The sequence below is a fragment of the Mytilus trossulus genome, chromosome 2, assembly GCF_036588685.1.
Source record: "Mytilus trossulus isolate FHL-02 chromosome 2, PNRI_Mtr1.1.1.hap1, whole genome shotgun sequence".
In the NCBI taxonomy this organism is placed as follows: Eukaryota; Metazoa; Mollusca; class Bivalvia; order Mytilida; family Mytilidae; genus Mytilus; species Mytilus trossulus.
The window spans coordinates 94,237,821-94,254,418 of NC_086374.1; the positions used below are offsets into that span (position 1 = coordinate 94,237,821).

Genomic DNA, 16,598 nt, shown 5'->3' on the forward strand with positions numbered 1-16,598 from the left:
ATAAAACGATTGACGTGAGGGCAATGCTCTAAGCCACCGGTATAAGTCTACAGATTGCCTGAAAGCAATCGTATCCCAAAAATGTCAATTAAAAGTTATGAATATTTTGCTTAAGATTTATAAGGATTAAAAACATTTTTTTCTATAGATTATTGATGTGTAAATCTGGGCTCTTACTCACAAACTTAACAACATAAAAATCGGTGAGTTTGTGAGTTATTCGCTCCGGTTTACACATCAATAACCTCATTTTTACACGGTCAGTTGATTAAAAAGGATAATATTTTATTTACCATAAGCTGTGTTTGCCAGACATAAAAATACCAAAAAAATAATAACTACACATCAATGTTTCAATTGTTTAATATTTGACTGATTTCATAAAACATCATAATAACATCATAAATAATATTAATATAAAGACATGCAATAAACAAGAATTTAAACGACATGGCTCATCGATTTCTAAAAGTCGAGTTGACCGTAAATTAATTCATGAAATACCTAGTGAGCTGTTTCTATCTGTGAATACATAATCAATTTAATAGTTACATTTTATTTTAAAGCCATTAAATTCAAACTGTTTTTGTTAACTGAAAAAATATCATAAATCATGGGGAATGTGTCAAAGGGACAATTACCCGACCATAGGGCAGACAACAGCAGAAGGTCACCAACAGGTCGTTAATGCAGAGAGAAATTCACGCACCCGGAGGCGTCCTTCAGCTGGTCCCTAAACAAATATATAATATACTTGTTCAGTGATGATGAACGCCATACTTAACTCCAACGTGTACAAAAGAAATTAAAATCAACAATCATACAAGACGAACAAAGGCCAGAGGCTCCTGACTTGGGACAGGCGCAAAAATGCGACGGGGTTAAACATGCTATGAGATATCAACCCTCCCCCTATACCTCTAGCCAATGCAGAAAAGTAAACACATAACAATACACACATTAAAATTCAGTTCAAGAGAAGTCCGAGTCTGATGTTAGAATATGTAACCAAAGAAAATTAAGAAAATGACAATATTACATAAATAACATCAGACTACTAGCAGTTAACTGACATGCCAGCTCCAGACTTCAATTAAACTGATTGAAAGATTATGACTTCATCATATGAATATCTGGCACAATCCTTCCCTTGAGGGGTTTAGTATCATACCATCATAACATATATGAGAAGAACATAACCCGTGTCATGCAAACAACTTGTTTATGAATAAACGTGTTTAGTTCCGATGCAAAGACCTTATAAGTGAATCAATATTAACGCCAACATATGCAATCTTTAATGACCGGACAACAATATCTTAACTATACCCCTTCTTAATAAGTCTATTTAAAGGTTTTGTAAGCTTCTGAGGTGAATACTGACATTTTTGTGCTCTAAAAGAATATTTCGATAAAATATTGAATGTGAAATACCTGAACGTTTAAGAAGTTTGCATGTTGAGCTATATTTACGAATTATGTCCTTATACAGATGATAAAATTTAGAAAATGTTTTGAATAGTTTGTGATTTCGAAAACCCTGGTGTAATAAGTTTTCCAGTAACACATAAATATCTCTCGTTGAAATCTAAAACATTGTTACATACACGAGAGAATCGTACAAGTTGAGATATATAAACACCGCAAGATAGCGACAAGGGAAAATCCCCATCTAAAAATTAATCCATGTCTTTGAAAAAACGGCATTACAACAAAAAGTAATTACACTATAAATGTTTATATATTTAAAGGGGCACTAGCTGTCAAATTCATGTTAACCGATTTTTATCAAATTCTGACATTTGATTTATAACAGTGTAAAAATTTATCCAAACTATTAATAGTCTAGAATAAACAATTAACAGGGCACAAGCAGGAAATTGCGTAGCTTCGTTTCATGTGTAAGTAGTCTAAACGCCATCTTATTAAATATCGAGTTGACCTCTAAAGTCCTCGGAAGACCATATAAGCGATGTCAAAATAAATATAGATATAAATCGATTAAGCAAACGCGTGCTGTTGGAACATTCTAGGTCTATTTAATTTCACGTTATAGATGAAAAATAAATGTTTATCATCGTTTTTATAAGAATGATTTTTTTTTTTGTGGATCGAATAAGTCAATCAAATGATTCACCTTTGTTTCACTTTCAATGGTACATTCTTTTTCTTTAACTAAATTTACACATACAATTCAACTTGTTATCCATCTCAAGCTAAAGGATTTAGTTGAAGTTCACATGAATACAGATTCAATGAGGTCGAACTATTCACTTGCAGGTGTTTACTTCCTATTCAATGGATTTTTTTAGCTTATTTTGACATTTAAAACCTTACTTCATTTACTTCAGCTGCTAAAAGACTATTTACATTTCATTATTGCTTGAGCAAACAAAAAAAATGGATATGTTAGATTTTGTATATATCTACATGTAGCTAGTGCCCCTTTAAGGTTCGTTATATATAACCTATTCGCCAGTATGGTCGTTTTTACTATACAAATTTCATTCTGAGTACAGAAAAACGGTTTAACCTGTGTATATCTTGAAATATTTTAGAGTATGGCTGGACCTAGATGAATGAAATATGCATACACTTTTAGTTTCAGAATAATAAAAACTTTACTGCATTTTGCTATTCTTTTTTTTTTTCCTGCAGAAGGTGCCAAAATAACCTAAGTTGGAAAGGAGTTAGAGTAGTTTCCCATGTTGTATTGATTTAAATGGACAATAGACATCTGTTAAAAATTGGCGATTTAAACTGTGTAATTGAGTGGACCGTATCAAATGAATCTCGTGTGGTTATTATTATTGCTATCTTCTGAAGACTTGAAAAAAAATGCACTTCAAAATGACGATAGGTTTTAAAGTTTCTGAAACAGAGATTTTATATAGCTCTTATATATCTAGGTCCTGCCTTGCTTAAAATGTTCTAGATGTAAAAATTTGTCTGTTCTCACAGTACATTTTATGGTGTAAAATCGGCCAAAGTTTTCAAATCTTCTAGACGAACCTCAACCATAATGTCTATACACTATAAAAAGCAATTGATCTTTTTTTATATAATTCTGCACTTTTGTGAAACCGAAGTTAACATGTTTATGTCCATATAAAGCATACCATTACCGTACATTAAAGTTTCCATGTTAAGGGCACTGCATTTATTCTTAATCTTAGTCGTCTGTTATTTTAAATCATGTTTCGGATTGTTCCGGAAATATGTTATGACAAGAAAATACGTGTTCGGGGAAAAGTTTCTAGTATTTTCGATGCTTTTAAATGTCTTCTTCAAATCTTCGAAATACCATTTCCGTGCAGACTACTCATGAAAATGTTTGCCTCAAATATATGACTTTCAATAAAAAAAAAACAACATAAGTTTTCAGTTTAACCTTCACCAGGTTCACGTCCAACTACAAATTATGAAATAAACAAAAAGTTTATAAAACGCTTCAGAACATTAAAATCGAAGGAGCCTTCATTAGACCGTGTAAACTATGTACAGATGGTTGTAATCTTAGTTCAAAAACAATGCCGTAATTTTTAATGAACTATAATTTTATAATCTTTATAATTAAATATATGGATGAGAATTCTTTGGATAAAAGTTGAAATTATGGGGACTTATTTGTATTGAAAATTATTTTGTAGGTATGGAGTTGTCGCAAGTTTCATGTTAATTATGTTTCAAGTTAATCAATTCATGTTTAAAGGAAACCAGAAGTTTTTATCACCATGAAAAATAGTTGCCTATGTTCAAATGATTTAATGAGTATTGAAAAATTAAGATAACTAAAAACAAATGTATAACCATGATAACCTGGAATTTATAACCAGAAGAGAAGAGGCGTTTGAACTTGTCATCTGCAAGTTCGTCGCACAGCAATGCATGGCGTATATAACACTATCTCAATAAAAATTGAAGAACAAATGAATTGAAGACCAGCTAAGAACCTCATTATTTAACAATACAAAACTACCAGCTCCTCTTTGCAGCGTTATAGTTGTTTGTCGATGACAAAAGTGGTTAGGGTGATGTATCGGATTGTAAGTAACTGCGGATAACCAGCTCTCTGGTGTTAGAATTTTCTAACTTTTTTTGTTGTATTTCACGGGGGATTATCATTGCTTTAAGTTTCGATACATCATACTCGATTTGACGATACTCTTCTAATAAAGACTGCTGTAACATAAAACTATCTCGTTTTATATCTTCTTCCACTTTCTGGTATATTTGGTTTGTAAAGAAAGCTTGTGTGTTCCATGTTCCTGTTTCATCTACCAATCGAAGTAGCATGCTCACAAGACAATTTCTGTTTTCATAACCCACGCTAAGAAATCTGTTTGATATGACGAGCTCCTGGGCTAAAGGTGATTGTCTCAATAAAGTTATCAAAGTTTCACGCGGATAGTTTGTGCATCCAATAATCGAAAGGATGAAAAACTTCTTGATTTCACTTCCGAACTTTATTACAAATGTATTCAATATTTCATCTAAACATTCCTCTTTGATCATTTGGGTTTGATGAATGGTCAAAATTATAGCATGTGGTCCAGGAGAGGTTGATGCTATACATTTTTCCATGAGGCGTTGGACATGCAACGTACACTGAAATTCAAACATCTTTGACGGAGCGCATGTTACTATAAACTGTTTGCGAAAAGGTGCATCAAAATAAACCCCTCTCTTAATCTGTTCTTCATTTCCACCAGTATAAAATCCATACTCATTCAACAATGTATTGTAAAGTAAATCTTTGCCACACACATCTCTACCTATCAATATGATTCTGATGTCCTCGATTACATCTGAAAATAAAGGAAAGAATATTTTATGCATATTGCATGACACAAGAGGTGTTTTTTTTCTTCTAAATTAGTCATGAGTCGAAGGAAAGCTGAAAACACCGTGGTAATCTTTAGGTTATTAAGAGACTGTGTCACTCACCAGTATCTTTAACAATGGCAACAATATATCAAAAATCAATATTAAGGGGGAATAACTCTATAAAGAAAATAATTGACAATTTTAGAAATGTTGACGTATTTGTAGGAAGGAACTATCCTGATGATAAATTTTCCACTATAAAACATCTATTTAGCTATACTAGTTATAATTTCCGACACTGATACAAAACTAGAGGCTCCAAAGAGCCTGTGTTGCTCACTTTGGACTATGTGAATATTAATCAAAGGACACAAATGGATTTATGACAAAATTGTGGTTTGGTGATGGTGATGTGTTTGTAGATCTTACTTTACAGAAAATTCTTGCTGCTTACAATTATCTCTCTCTACAATGAACTTGGCCCAGTTGTTACAGTGGAAAAAGTTAGTAAAAATTTACAAAACTATGAAAATTGTTAGATATTGACTATAAAGGGAAATAACTCTTTTGGGGGTCAATTGACCATTTTGGTTATGTGACTTATTTTTTAGGTCTTACTTTGCTGTACATTATTGCTGTTTACAGGTTATCTCTATCTATAATAATATTCAAGATAATAACCAAAAATAAAAACTTTCCTTTACATTACGAATTTAGTGGCAGCAACTTAACAACGGGTTGTCTGATTCAACTGAAAATTTCAGGGCAGATTGGTCTTGACCTGATAAATAATTTTACTCCATGTCAGATTTGCTCTAAATGCTTTGGTTTTAGATATAGGCCAAAAACTGCATTTTACCCCTATGTTCTATTTTTTTTAACCATGACAGCCATATTGGTTGGTTGGCTGGGTCATCGGACACATTTTTGAAACTAGATACCCCAATGATGATTGTGACCAAGTTTGATTTAATTTGGTTCAGTAGTTTCAGAGGAGAAGATATATGTAAAAGTTAACGACGCCGGACGACGACGAACGACGACACCGGACGCCGGGCGCAAAGTCGTGAGAAAAGCTCACTTGGCCCTTCGTACCAGTTGAGTTTTAATGAACATATAAAACTAACAGTTTTTATGTACATGTTCATTGTGTAACTTTACATTTACAACAAGTGTTGAATGTAAAAGTGTAATTTATAAACTAAGCATTACCATACCATTTAGTTCAATATCCTTCAATAGGAGTTCAGTACATGCTTCTACATTTTTCTTCATTGGTGCATTTACACCTTGTACAGCCATAATCGTGGTCTCCTGTTCAGGTTTTATAATCTGCAATTTGAAATATCTTTTTAAAGATTTTTTTTGCGTTATGAATTGAACCTTTAATCACATCTTCTATTAAATTTCATAAAAGAATATAAAATCAAATATATATGATTAGACACAGTAATAACTTTTTTATGGCACCAACTGATTTAAAAGTTTCAAAATGTCATATTTTTGTTGAAATTAAACATTACTTACCTCGGTTTTTGAATATTTGTCACTCAACCAATCTTGCATTAATTGGTAAGTTTTCAAAGCATCATCATTCAGGAGAGTCCTATGCCTCAGATAATTAATATCAGCCATAACAGCATTTTTGTACTGCACATCTATTTTGGATGCTAATCCTAGGATAGATCGCTCTAGTGTGTCCCATTCAGAATTAAAGATACTGGTAGATAGACCCTTTTCTACTGCCATGACGGCGAGTTTATTTCTCACGTCTGCTATTGCTTTTATCATTTGGGAATCTTCGTCATTGATGTTACTCTCACAGTTGTGAATAAGAATTTTCATTGATGTTATATCAAGAATACTTGTGCTAACTCCCCGTTTGGCTGAAAATCTACATATACAAAACGAAAATTTGTGCTGAACATCTTTCACATTCTCAAACATTGACCAAAATTGATTTGCAGACCACTGCCTCTGTTGATTTTGTATTTCTCTTGTACAGCTGCAACATTGTATTTGAGAAAATAAATGAAACAGTGTGTGCTTATGTTCATTCAAGTAATTCTGAAAGCTTTTTCCATGCAGGACTTTAACTTGGAAGTAATTACGTAGAGTACTGGAGGCAGTATCTACCAAAAACACTACAAGTCTGACATAGTTGTTCGATTCCTTATTGTATGCCACAGATACATCTACAAATAGAATAATTTGTTCTTAGCTGTAGGAATGCATGATCAAATAATATGTATATCCTCAGATTATTTTAAATATCGTGTTCCCTTTAATAAATGCTCTTTTTATCTGAATTGAATAAAGAGTCATGAGGAACGAGTTACTGTCTATTTACCATAACAAATTATATATATATATATCATCTAATTTTAAAATTGATAAAAAGCTAACAAAAAACGCCACTATCTAATTCAAAAACAGAGGTTCAAACAGAATGGTTTTAAATATAACGGAATTTGATGAGACTGTTATTAAAGTGAGAGGGTTAGCGCTATAGAACCAGGTTTAATCCACCATTTTCTACATTTGAAAATGCCTGTACCAAGTCAGGAATATGACAGTTCTTGTCCATTCGTTTTTGATGCGTTTTGTTATTTGATTTTGCCATGTATTATGGACTTTCCTAATTGATTTTCCTCTGAGTTCAGTATTTTTGTGATTTAACTTTTTCATGATATGCTTCAAAAATCCAGTGAGATGATTGATGAGCGGTCATGAGTATATTCAACCAGGCAACATTTTTACGTCCAGGTCAAATGTCAGGATTTTCGTTTATTATTCTGTAATATATCAGCCTGTTGTTTTTTGGTGCTGTTTTAATGGTTTAATTTTGTCGGGTGGAGGTCTTTTATTGTTGTCATATGATATGAAATTGGTTAACTTTTGATCATAGTTAAAAGTCTATAGTTGCATAAATCCATTCCATCGTAACACATTTATATTATCTATATAAGGTCTACGTAACGAATCTTCAGTCGTTTTCATATTCCCTCTGTCATTACATAGACTGTTATTTTTCGTCTTAACATCATTATACGGAAAAGTTGTGTTCTAAGACTAGACACGTTCTACTTTAACGTATTCTTAATGCTTATTTTTCTTCCGTAACAAACATTTATAGATGTACTCTCACCTTTGTCCCTGTTATCATCAATTCCTTCAAGTATCTTTAATATTTCTGGGCTGCAATGAAAAAAAAAATGTCTGAAACATTATAAAAATTGCACTAATTGAGTCTTGTTTATCGTTATCTTTCACCTATAAAAATGATAGAATTCTTGTCAAATCATTGATGTCTAGATAATTGTTTGGGCACTTGCTCCCTAAAAAAACGTTTATGAAATACTGACAAAGGTTTGTACTGATTTATATAAATACTCCTACCATTATCGGTTATAGACGGAGAAAATGGGATTGAAAGTCTCCAAAGTGTGGGATTTTATTGTTGCATGCACACGGACATAAAAACCATAATGTAGTTTTGAATTCTAAAAAGGACAAAGACAGTGTAAACTATATGGTGTCAATCAAAATTGTTTTATCTTGAAACATTTGAGTTAATAAGTCTTAGATATAACTGTACTCAATATATATATTCAAATCTTACACAAATGAAGGTAAATAAAACACGAAAAGGATTGCATTTAAAATTGTAACTAAACATAGTGTTTCATTCATTAAAAACAACAAAAAGGAGACAAATATATACTGTAACACTTTCAAGAATTGAATTTGGACAATAAATGTCATTTCAGCAAGCTGAAACAAGGATATTGAAATCTTTCCATTCAAACATTCAAAAGTGCTATATTTCCGTTCATTTTTATATGAGGTTTCATTCTGGTACCTTTGATGAATTTATTCGTACAGCTAGAAAGACATGTTCTTGTAAAATTTAGTTTGCACTTCTGTCACTATACACAAAGGCAGAAACAATGTTGAAATTGTCTTAACGGCTTAAAAAGAGCCCCGTTTACCTATATATTTATCTCCTAAAATATTTCCTAGAATTGGCAAATGTATATGCACTACTTCATTTTTGCAAAAATTAATATATAGGGCTATGCGGCATATTTTCGACACTTCTAAGAGTTTAAACTTTATAGCTAAATTCGGTACAAACCCTCCCTTTTGAGTCTATCTCAGACATGTCAGAAATCAAATTGGCCGTAATTCATTTGTATTTATATTGGTAATGATCAACAAATCAAGTTATATCTCAACGAGAAGAAGCATAAAGATTATACCTGGGAACCAGTAGATAAACAAAACAAAAATATCAATGAGTAATATTTTTCATCCGAAAGAGGCGTAAGTTGTAAATTTTAAATAAAAAAAGAGATGATGTCAGCTTTCAAATTTTGAACTTTCCATTTCTAAGTAGCAACATTTCAGCAGCACCTGCATACGGGGTGTATATCTCCCAATTGGTACGATATTCCCGTGCTTGTATTTTCTATCATAATTTTCTTGATAAAGAGCAGGTGCTCACCAGGAAGCTCTTAAACTTAGAGTTTCAAATGATGAAGTTGAAATCATCCCTTCGTAAATTTTACAGACGCCATCACGAGTTGGTTGACCGTTATGGAATAACCGTTTTACAGATGATATCTGATATGTTCCTTACGTCGTAACTACAATCCCTTCCCTTTGATAAATATGACCTACCTCATTGTCAATTTCTAGTTGGAAGTCAAGATATGAGCCAGACTAAACTGTATCTGTATTATCCTTTATGTAATATGTGATAGATTCGTTCCACAAAGTCACTAAATTTTGTATTATTTAGTGGGATAACATCATCTATATAGCGGAACAGAAAGTTAAAGGATATTGCTAACTTCTTATCTTTCTTCTTAAGAAGTCAGCTTCATAATGATAAACTAGATATGTCAAAGCGACACGAATGGGCCCGTCCCCAAAAGTAAAAATATCTGCAATATCAATATAAACACATGTGGACACAAAACATGATGGTAGTCTCGCATAAAATTAACGGAGCGGAACGAAACTTTAGCTTGACCTATAACTTATCATGGTTAGCTCACATACCAAAAATCAGCCCAATATCTGAAGGCGTTTAGGAAAAAAGTCCGTATAACTGTTATTTTCAACAATTTCTCAATGTCTTAAGCCCGTAATTGCGGCAAAATTAGTGGATCAGGACGAAACTTTAACTTGATCTGTAACTCATCATGATAAACTCATATAACATTATCAGCTCAATACTGAAGGCGTTTAGAAAAAAGTCTGAGTAACTGTGATTTTTCAACAATTTCTCAAAACCCGTAATTCCAGCAAAAATAAGGGGAGCGGAACTAAACTTAAACTTGATCTGTAACTCAACATAGTTAACACACATACCAAAAATCAGCCCAATATATGAAGGAGTTTAGAAAAAAGCATACCAAAAATCAGTCCAATATCTGAAGGCATTTAGAAAAAAATCCGTATAATGGTTTGTTGCGGAACGACGGAATTTCGGAATGAAGGAATTTTGGAATGCCAGAAAGGGTAAAACTATATGAAACCGACAACTTCGTTGCAGTGCCATAAAAACAAGTTGGCAAGAAGAGGGGCACAATTCGTTCCCATTGGAATTCCGACAGTCTGTTGAAAAAATCAATCAAGAAATCAAGCATCTTGATAATCTCAGTTTCTGAGATTGTTTTGTTTGAATCAGAATGGTTCTTTACAAAGTAGGTTTTATCCCTCTCCAAGACAAGATACTTGTATCTACGTTCGCCATTCCTTTTAATGAAACAAAGTAATACCAACTCTTACAATTTGTCTTTAAGTTTGGAATAGGGAATACTTGTGTAAAGTGTAGAAAAGTCAAATGTTTAAATACTATTGCAAGATGAGAGAGTCTTTGATTGTATGTTCTTTAAAAGATCTTTGATTTTTTTTAGTATCCACATCTGCTTCACAACACCTATAGAATAGGCAGTTTCAGAAGAACTTTGGAGCCCCGCTTTAATTTTTGATAAAATTGCTGATGTTAATAATTTTGACAGAGGTTCCATGTAGCACTTGGAAGACCCAGTAATATACCCTTGTTTGTAAGGACTCTTATGTAGTTTAGGTATCCAATGATAAGTAAAATTTGTTGAAGGGACACTTAAAACAAGAGACTCTCAAGAGCCGGAATCGCTCACATGTTATTTGGTTTTGCCTGAAATATTCAGCAATGATTGTTTTTGCTTTTCAATATACAATGTATTATTAATTAGTGGTTAAAAAATGCCATTTTAATGTTCATTGTATCTTTCATATTTTCTACAAAATAAAATTGAGAATTGAAATGGGGAATGTGTCAAAGAGAAAACAACTCGACCATAGAAAAAAACAACAGTGGAAGGCCACCAACAGGTGTTCAATGTAGCGAGAAATTTCCGCACCCGGAGGCGTTTTTCAGCTGGCCCCTAACAAATATATACTAGTTCAGTGATAATGAACGCCATGCTAATTTCCAAATTGTACACAAGAAACTAAATTTAAAATAATACAAGACTAAAAAGGCCAGAGGCTCCTGACTTGGGACAGGCGCATAAAAGCGGCGGGGTTAACCATGTTTGTGAGATCTCAACCCTTGTCTTATACCTCCTGCCAATGTAGAAAAGTAAATGCATAACAATACGCACAATAAAATTCAGTTCATAAATGCATTTTACCCATATGTTCCATTTTAGCCATTAAAGTGCCTATGTTTCTTGACGTACGAGGAAATGCAATACAAACTGTATGATGGATTCATTTGGTAAGACTTAAAAAGCAACTTTAAAGTAAAATTGACCTTAAAGGACAGTACCCCCTTTAAGGGGTCAATTGACAATTGTTAAATCAAACATTTTTTGCTGCATATTTTTGCTGCTTATAGTTTATCTTTATCCTCAATAGTAATGAAAATAACAAATAAAAACTGCAAGATTTCATTAAAATTACCAATTTAGTAAATTGAACAATTTTTTCATATTATACTTTTTTGTAGAAATTACCTTGCTGAACGTTATTACTGTTTGCAGTTTATATTTGTCTATAATACTTTTCAAGATAACAACAAAAACTACAATATTTCCTTAAAACTATCAATTAATGATTAGCAACCCATGCATGGGTTGTTCGAATCAGGTGATCTTGACCAATTGAACAAATTTACCCCTTATCAGATTTGCTCTGAAGGCTTTAGTTTTTGAAATATGAGCCAAAAACTAAATTTGACCTTTTGTTCTATTTTAAGCCATGGCGGCCATGTTTTTCGATGTGTTAAAACTTCGGATACAATTGATAAACTAGATAGATTTTTTAAAATATTTAACGGCGACAGGCGAAGACAGACGACAGACGACAACGCCAAGTGATTGCATAAGCCCCATGGAGCTAAAAAACTTAACTTGGAATAGAGAAACTCTTTCCATCAGCCATGTTATCGATTTATGAACAGGAAAATTAGAAAATAGTAAACATGCATCATACCCTTTTAGTTTACACCAGCTTATATTCTGACGTCATTGTTCTATGACGTCGAGTTGCTCATTCATTAAAAAACATATGACGTGGGGGTACAATGGGAACAGCCCATGAAATATATTCATATTTTACCACGGGTGTGTACTCAAAGCGTTTGAAGGACGTCATGTTAGAATGATTGTTTTAGAATAGAAGAGATGCATATACGTTAATACGACAAATGAAGGTTTACCAATAAGCATGACGATTAAACAAAAAAAAAAGCTGTTGTGTATTACTTACGTTTTTTCAGGGAAAGAGTCATGCCTTATGTACTTCATAATTTTTTCCATACCCTCTGACACCTGGGTGACAAAAATTGTATCAACTGAAATATAGTAAATAATTTATTCTATAAGAATTAATAAAAAGGAAGAGCGAAAGGAAGGGAGGAAAAAAAATGCTATGTATAATCATTCACTTATAAGCACATTAAACTGGATAGTAATATTTATAATTGTTTTTAGTTCTTTTTCGATATATTTAAAGTAGATGAAGTCGTTGTATTTTTGTCAAATTAACCTTATTTTGGGACACAAGTTGTTTCATTCAAACGAGGGTATTTATAATACTGCAAACTGAACATGATAATCTATTACCATTAATATTCGGTGTTGTGTTCCTGGCTTTTTGTTATTTCAATTATAATTTTGGAGAAGTCATATTAATTCAATGGTTTTTTTCCATGATGTTAATGGCATAGGAAAATGTATTTGCATTGAAAAATGATCAAAGCAGATCTAAAAAAAAAGAAGAACATAACTTCTTCTTCCTGTAGCACCCATATACCACAGCCACTGATAATAATCATACTAATAAATAACAAAAAATAGTAAAGTGCAATACCACACGACAGAGCCGAGGGCTGGTTTAATAACAACCATTAAATATTTTTGCTTCCTCAAATTCTTGTTCTTCCCTCGCCGGGATACGAACCTATGCTACTGATCATGAGATATCGTGACACCAAATGGCCTGCACTATAGCCTTCCCGCTAGATATATATATATATATATATATATATATATAATATAATTTGCGAAAGCAAATTTACAGATCTAACATTGTTGGGTTGATGTTTAAACGAGTTATATATATATATTATATGTACTAGTATTTCAATACACACAAACATTTGTAAACAATCGATCTCTTAATGCATGATACAAAATATCAAATAGCATGGATGTAAAAATTAACGTGACCTATCGAGTAGACCCTGTCGTGCCGAATGATTTAACCGCCAAATCACACAAACCACTTAACCTAAACGCCACCTATATGGGCAGACAATTCAGAAAAAATAATTTCATTCTTATTCATAAAATCAACCGACTGAAATTATATTAATCAAAGCGTTTCTCATAATTTAATAAAGTCCAATATCAACCAATAATTTATACAGTATAATGTGAACACAACTAAAGCGCAAATGTAACCCCAAAACAAATCTAAATGAGTTATAAGTACATATGGTATCAATGGTACAACTATTTATTATTTTAAGACTGATTTATTTCATGTCATGAAATCGAGTGGATCTCAGGACAAAACTAGTTATATAGCTAAAACTGAAGCTCGAATATCGAATCCATTCATCATTTTTTTAGTATATAATGTTATATATATACATGAGAATGGCGTTCGAACTTTATTTTGACTAAAGTTTTTTGTTTTTCATAAAAGATGCAACCTCCCAACTTGTTCATATAAACTGAAATATGTATGTCTTAATTCTCTACATAACTCTTATTAATTTAATAAATGTTTTAGGTTGGATGTAGAACAATTGAAATTAGAATTGTTTTATATAGCTTTGTTTAACTTCATAAGAAATGTCTGAGGCACGTCTGAAGATCATCCTAAAGTATTGCAAAGTTTTAGAAAATTGCTTTTTATTTTATCTGGCATAAAACAAACGATCAATAAACATCCTTTAAACAGAGAAATTTGGATGAAATTGCAAATACCAATTAAACGCTGAATTTACTCCATATTTTAAGTATCAAAATATTTTACTTTTGTTCTGACGTATTGAGTATCGACACTGTTTTCATTGAAATCATATTTCGAAGATTAGACCAAATAAAGTTTTTTATTGAAATCCTTTGAATTTCACTAACATTAAAGTAATTGTAATTTTATGCATAAGTTTGATAAAAGTAATTGTAAATATACTTTACTGCATTTGTTTTCAAAGTAATTGTAATATCATGGATTAGATTGCAATGTAATTTCCCCAATGCCTGCTTAATATCGTTAACTCGGAAATATCTGGCATTACAAACTTATTATATGAACACGTGATTAGTTTGTAATCATTAATATTCAGGCGCTATATACAAATGATATACTTCAACAAGGTTATTTCATAGTGCGGCAATTTAGAAAAGTAGACAGTAGACGATGGCATCAGACTTAATATTGAGTCTTTTGAGGCCCCGCCGGCCCGCGTTGATAAATAACATACATCAAAAAGAACGTGGTTGAAAATATCGAGAAAAAAGGAAAATAACAAAAATACCGAACTCCAAGGAAAAATCAAAACGGAAAGTAATTTTAATAATTGGCAAAATCAAAAGCCTAAACACATCAAATGACTAGAAAACAGCTGTTATATTCCTGACTTGATACAGGTTTTCCGGATGTAGAAAATTCTGACTTAAACCTGGTTTTAATGATACACAGCTACTTTTGCAAAGGTACTATCTCTGTACCAAAATCTTTAGTACTGAACATCTACTTTTAATATTCAGTACTAATTTGTTACTTTAAAATTATTGTAATATTTAGGTACCTGTACTATACAGTACTTGATTTGTACTTGAAATTTAAGTACTACAGATTTTTGGTTGCACAATTACATTTTCAGCGTTTTGAAAGTTTGTCTTTTTCAAATCTCATAAAGTTTATAGGATGTTCAAACATGAAATATTGGGATCATTGTTGTTATTATTTTTGTACCAATATTTCAAGTACACATCAAGTAATAGAAAATGCAAGTACCTAAATATTATCATGTATTATTTGTGAAGTTGATACAGAATAAAAAGACATGTCGTTCTGTGACATAAACCTGGCTCATCAACTTTCGGCTCAGACACTGGTGACTTTTCATAACGTCTGAGTAGTAGCTATATGCTCTTAAATACCGGTACCGATTTAGTATTAAAATGTATATCCCATATGCAAGACAAGTTGGTATATTGTTACTAAGTTGGGTAAATTGATAATTCCAAAATTTAAATCGTCTTGTTTGTTGTAGATTCTGGTACTGAGATGACCGCTTCTAAATAAAATCGAGATATATTTTGTTGTAGGTCCAAAAAGGAGACAGAGGAAGCTGTGTCTGTTGGTTCTTTAATTTCTTACTCTGGAGGGTATATCAATAGAATAAAATCATAAAAGTTTGGACTAAAAATTGTAAAATTACATCACATATATTTAAATTTGAAATTAAATGATCTTGTTCCTTTGAACTTTTTTTACATTATTTCTTAAGAGCCTCTTTCACTACAGACTGAACTTTTGACAACCTGATGGACAAATCATCTTTAGAACTTACAGATTAAACGGCCATGAAACGTTGATTGTTCATAATTTGAGAAGCTTTTGATTCCAAAACAATCAATATAAGTCCTCAGATGTTCTGTTCATTGTCGTGGTCATCGAAATTATGGAAGATATATGATTAACCAAAATCTTGTCCTTATCATATAACATGATTTTCACAGAGGGATTTCATGCTTGTTCATTTACTTTCAAATCATTTACACGACACTCGTAGAGTACGATTAATACACATAGACAACATTATTCGTCTGCAGGTACAACAGCATATTTATCGTGAGAAGAATTATTTAGCTTTTTGTCTTTGAAATCAGACTTTGGTAATATTTTAGAACGACCTAAATGCCGTGTAGACAATTGTTACTGAAAAATAGTTGATGACAACCATATCTATTGTCCATTAGCAGGACCGTGGTAAAACAATTGTTTTTAAGGAACGATTGATGGTTAATCTTTAAACAAGTAAAACGTTAGGTCTACTGCAGACAAGCTACTTAGGAAATATCACGCAAAACAATTAGGATACACAATTACTATATTAAAGGAAGCACTGTTTAATCATACATCTTTTTGAACATACATAAACAGATTTTTTTAGCCATGATGTTAGAGACAAATCATAGATTAAACAAGGGTTTATTGTAGACATGGTTCATATTTCATCAAGGTTTGCTATA

General features: G+C 32.1%; 1 protein-coding gene across 1 annotated transcript in view; it reads right to left on the minus strand.

Moving 5' to 3' along the window:
* Positions 1-356: 356 nt before the first annotated feature.
* Positions 357-16,598, minus strand: part of LOC134708415 (uncharacterized) — a 38,927-nt gene continuing 22,685 nt past the window's right edge. The window contains exons 8-12 of the mRNA XM_063568920.1: positions 12,595-12,679; positions 7,976-8,025; positions 6,355-7,022; positions 6,045-6,159; positions 357-4,808 (exon numbers count right to left, since the gene is read on the minus strand). Of these exons, the coding sequence (XP_063424990.1) occupies positions 4,027-4,808; positions 6,045-6,159; positions 6,355-7,022; positions 7,976-8,025; positions 12,595-12,679 (1,700 nt within the window). The 3' untranslated portion in view covers positions 357-4,026. The remainder of the gene's footprint in view (positions 4,809-6,044; positions 6,160-6,354; positions 7,023-7,975; positions 8,026-12,594; positions 12,680-16,598) is intronic.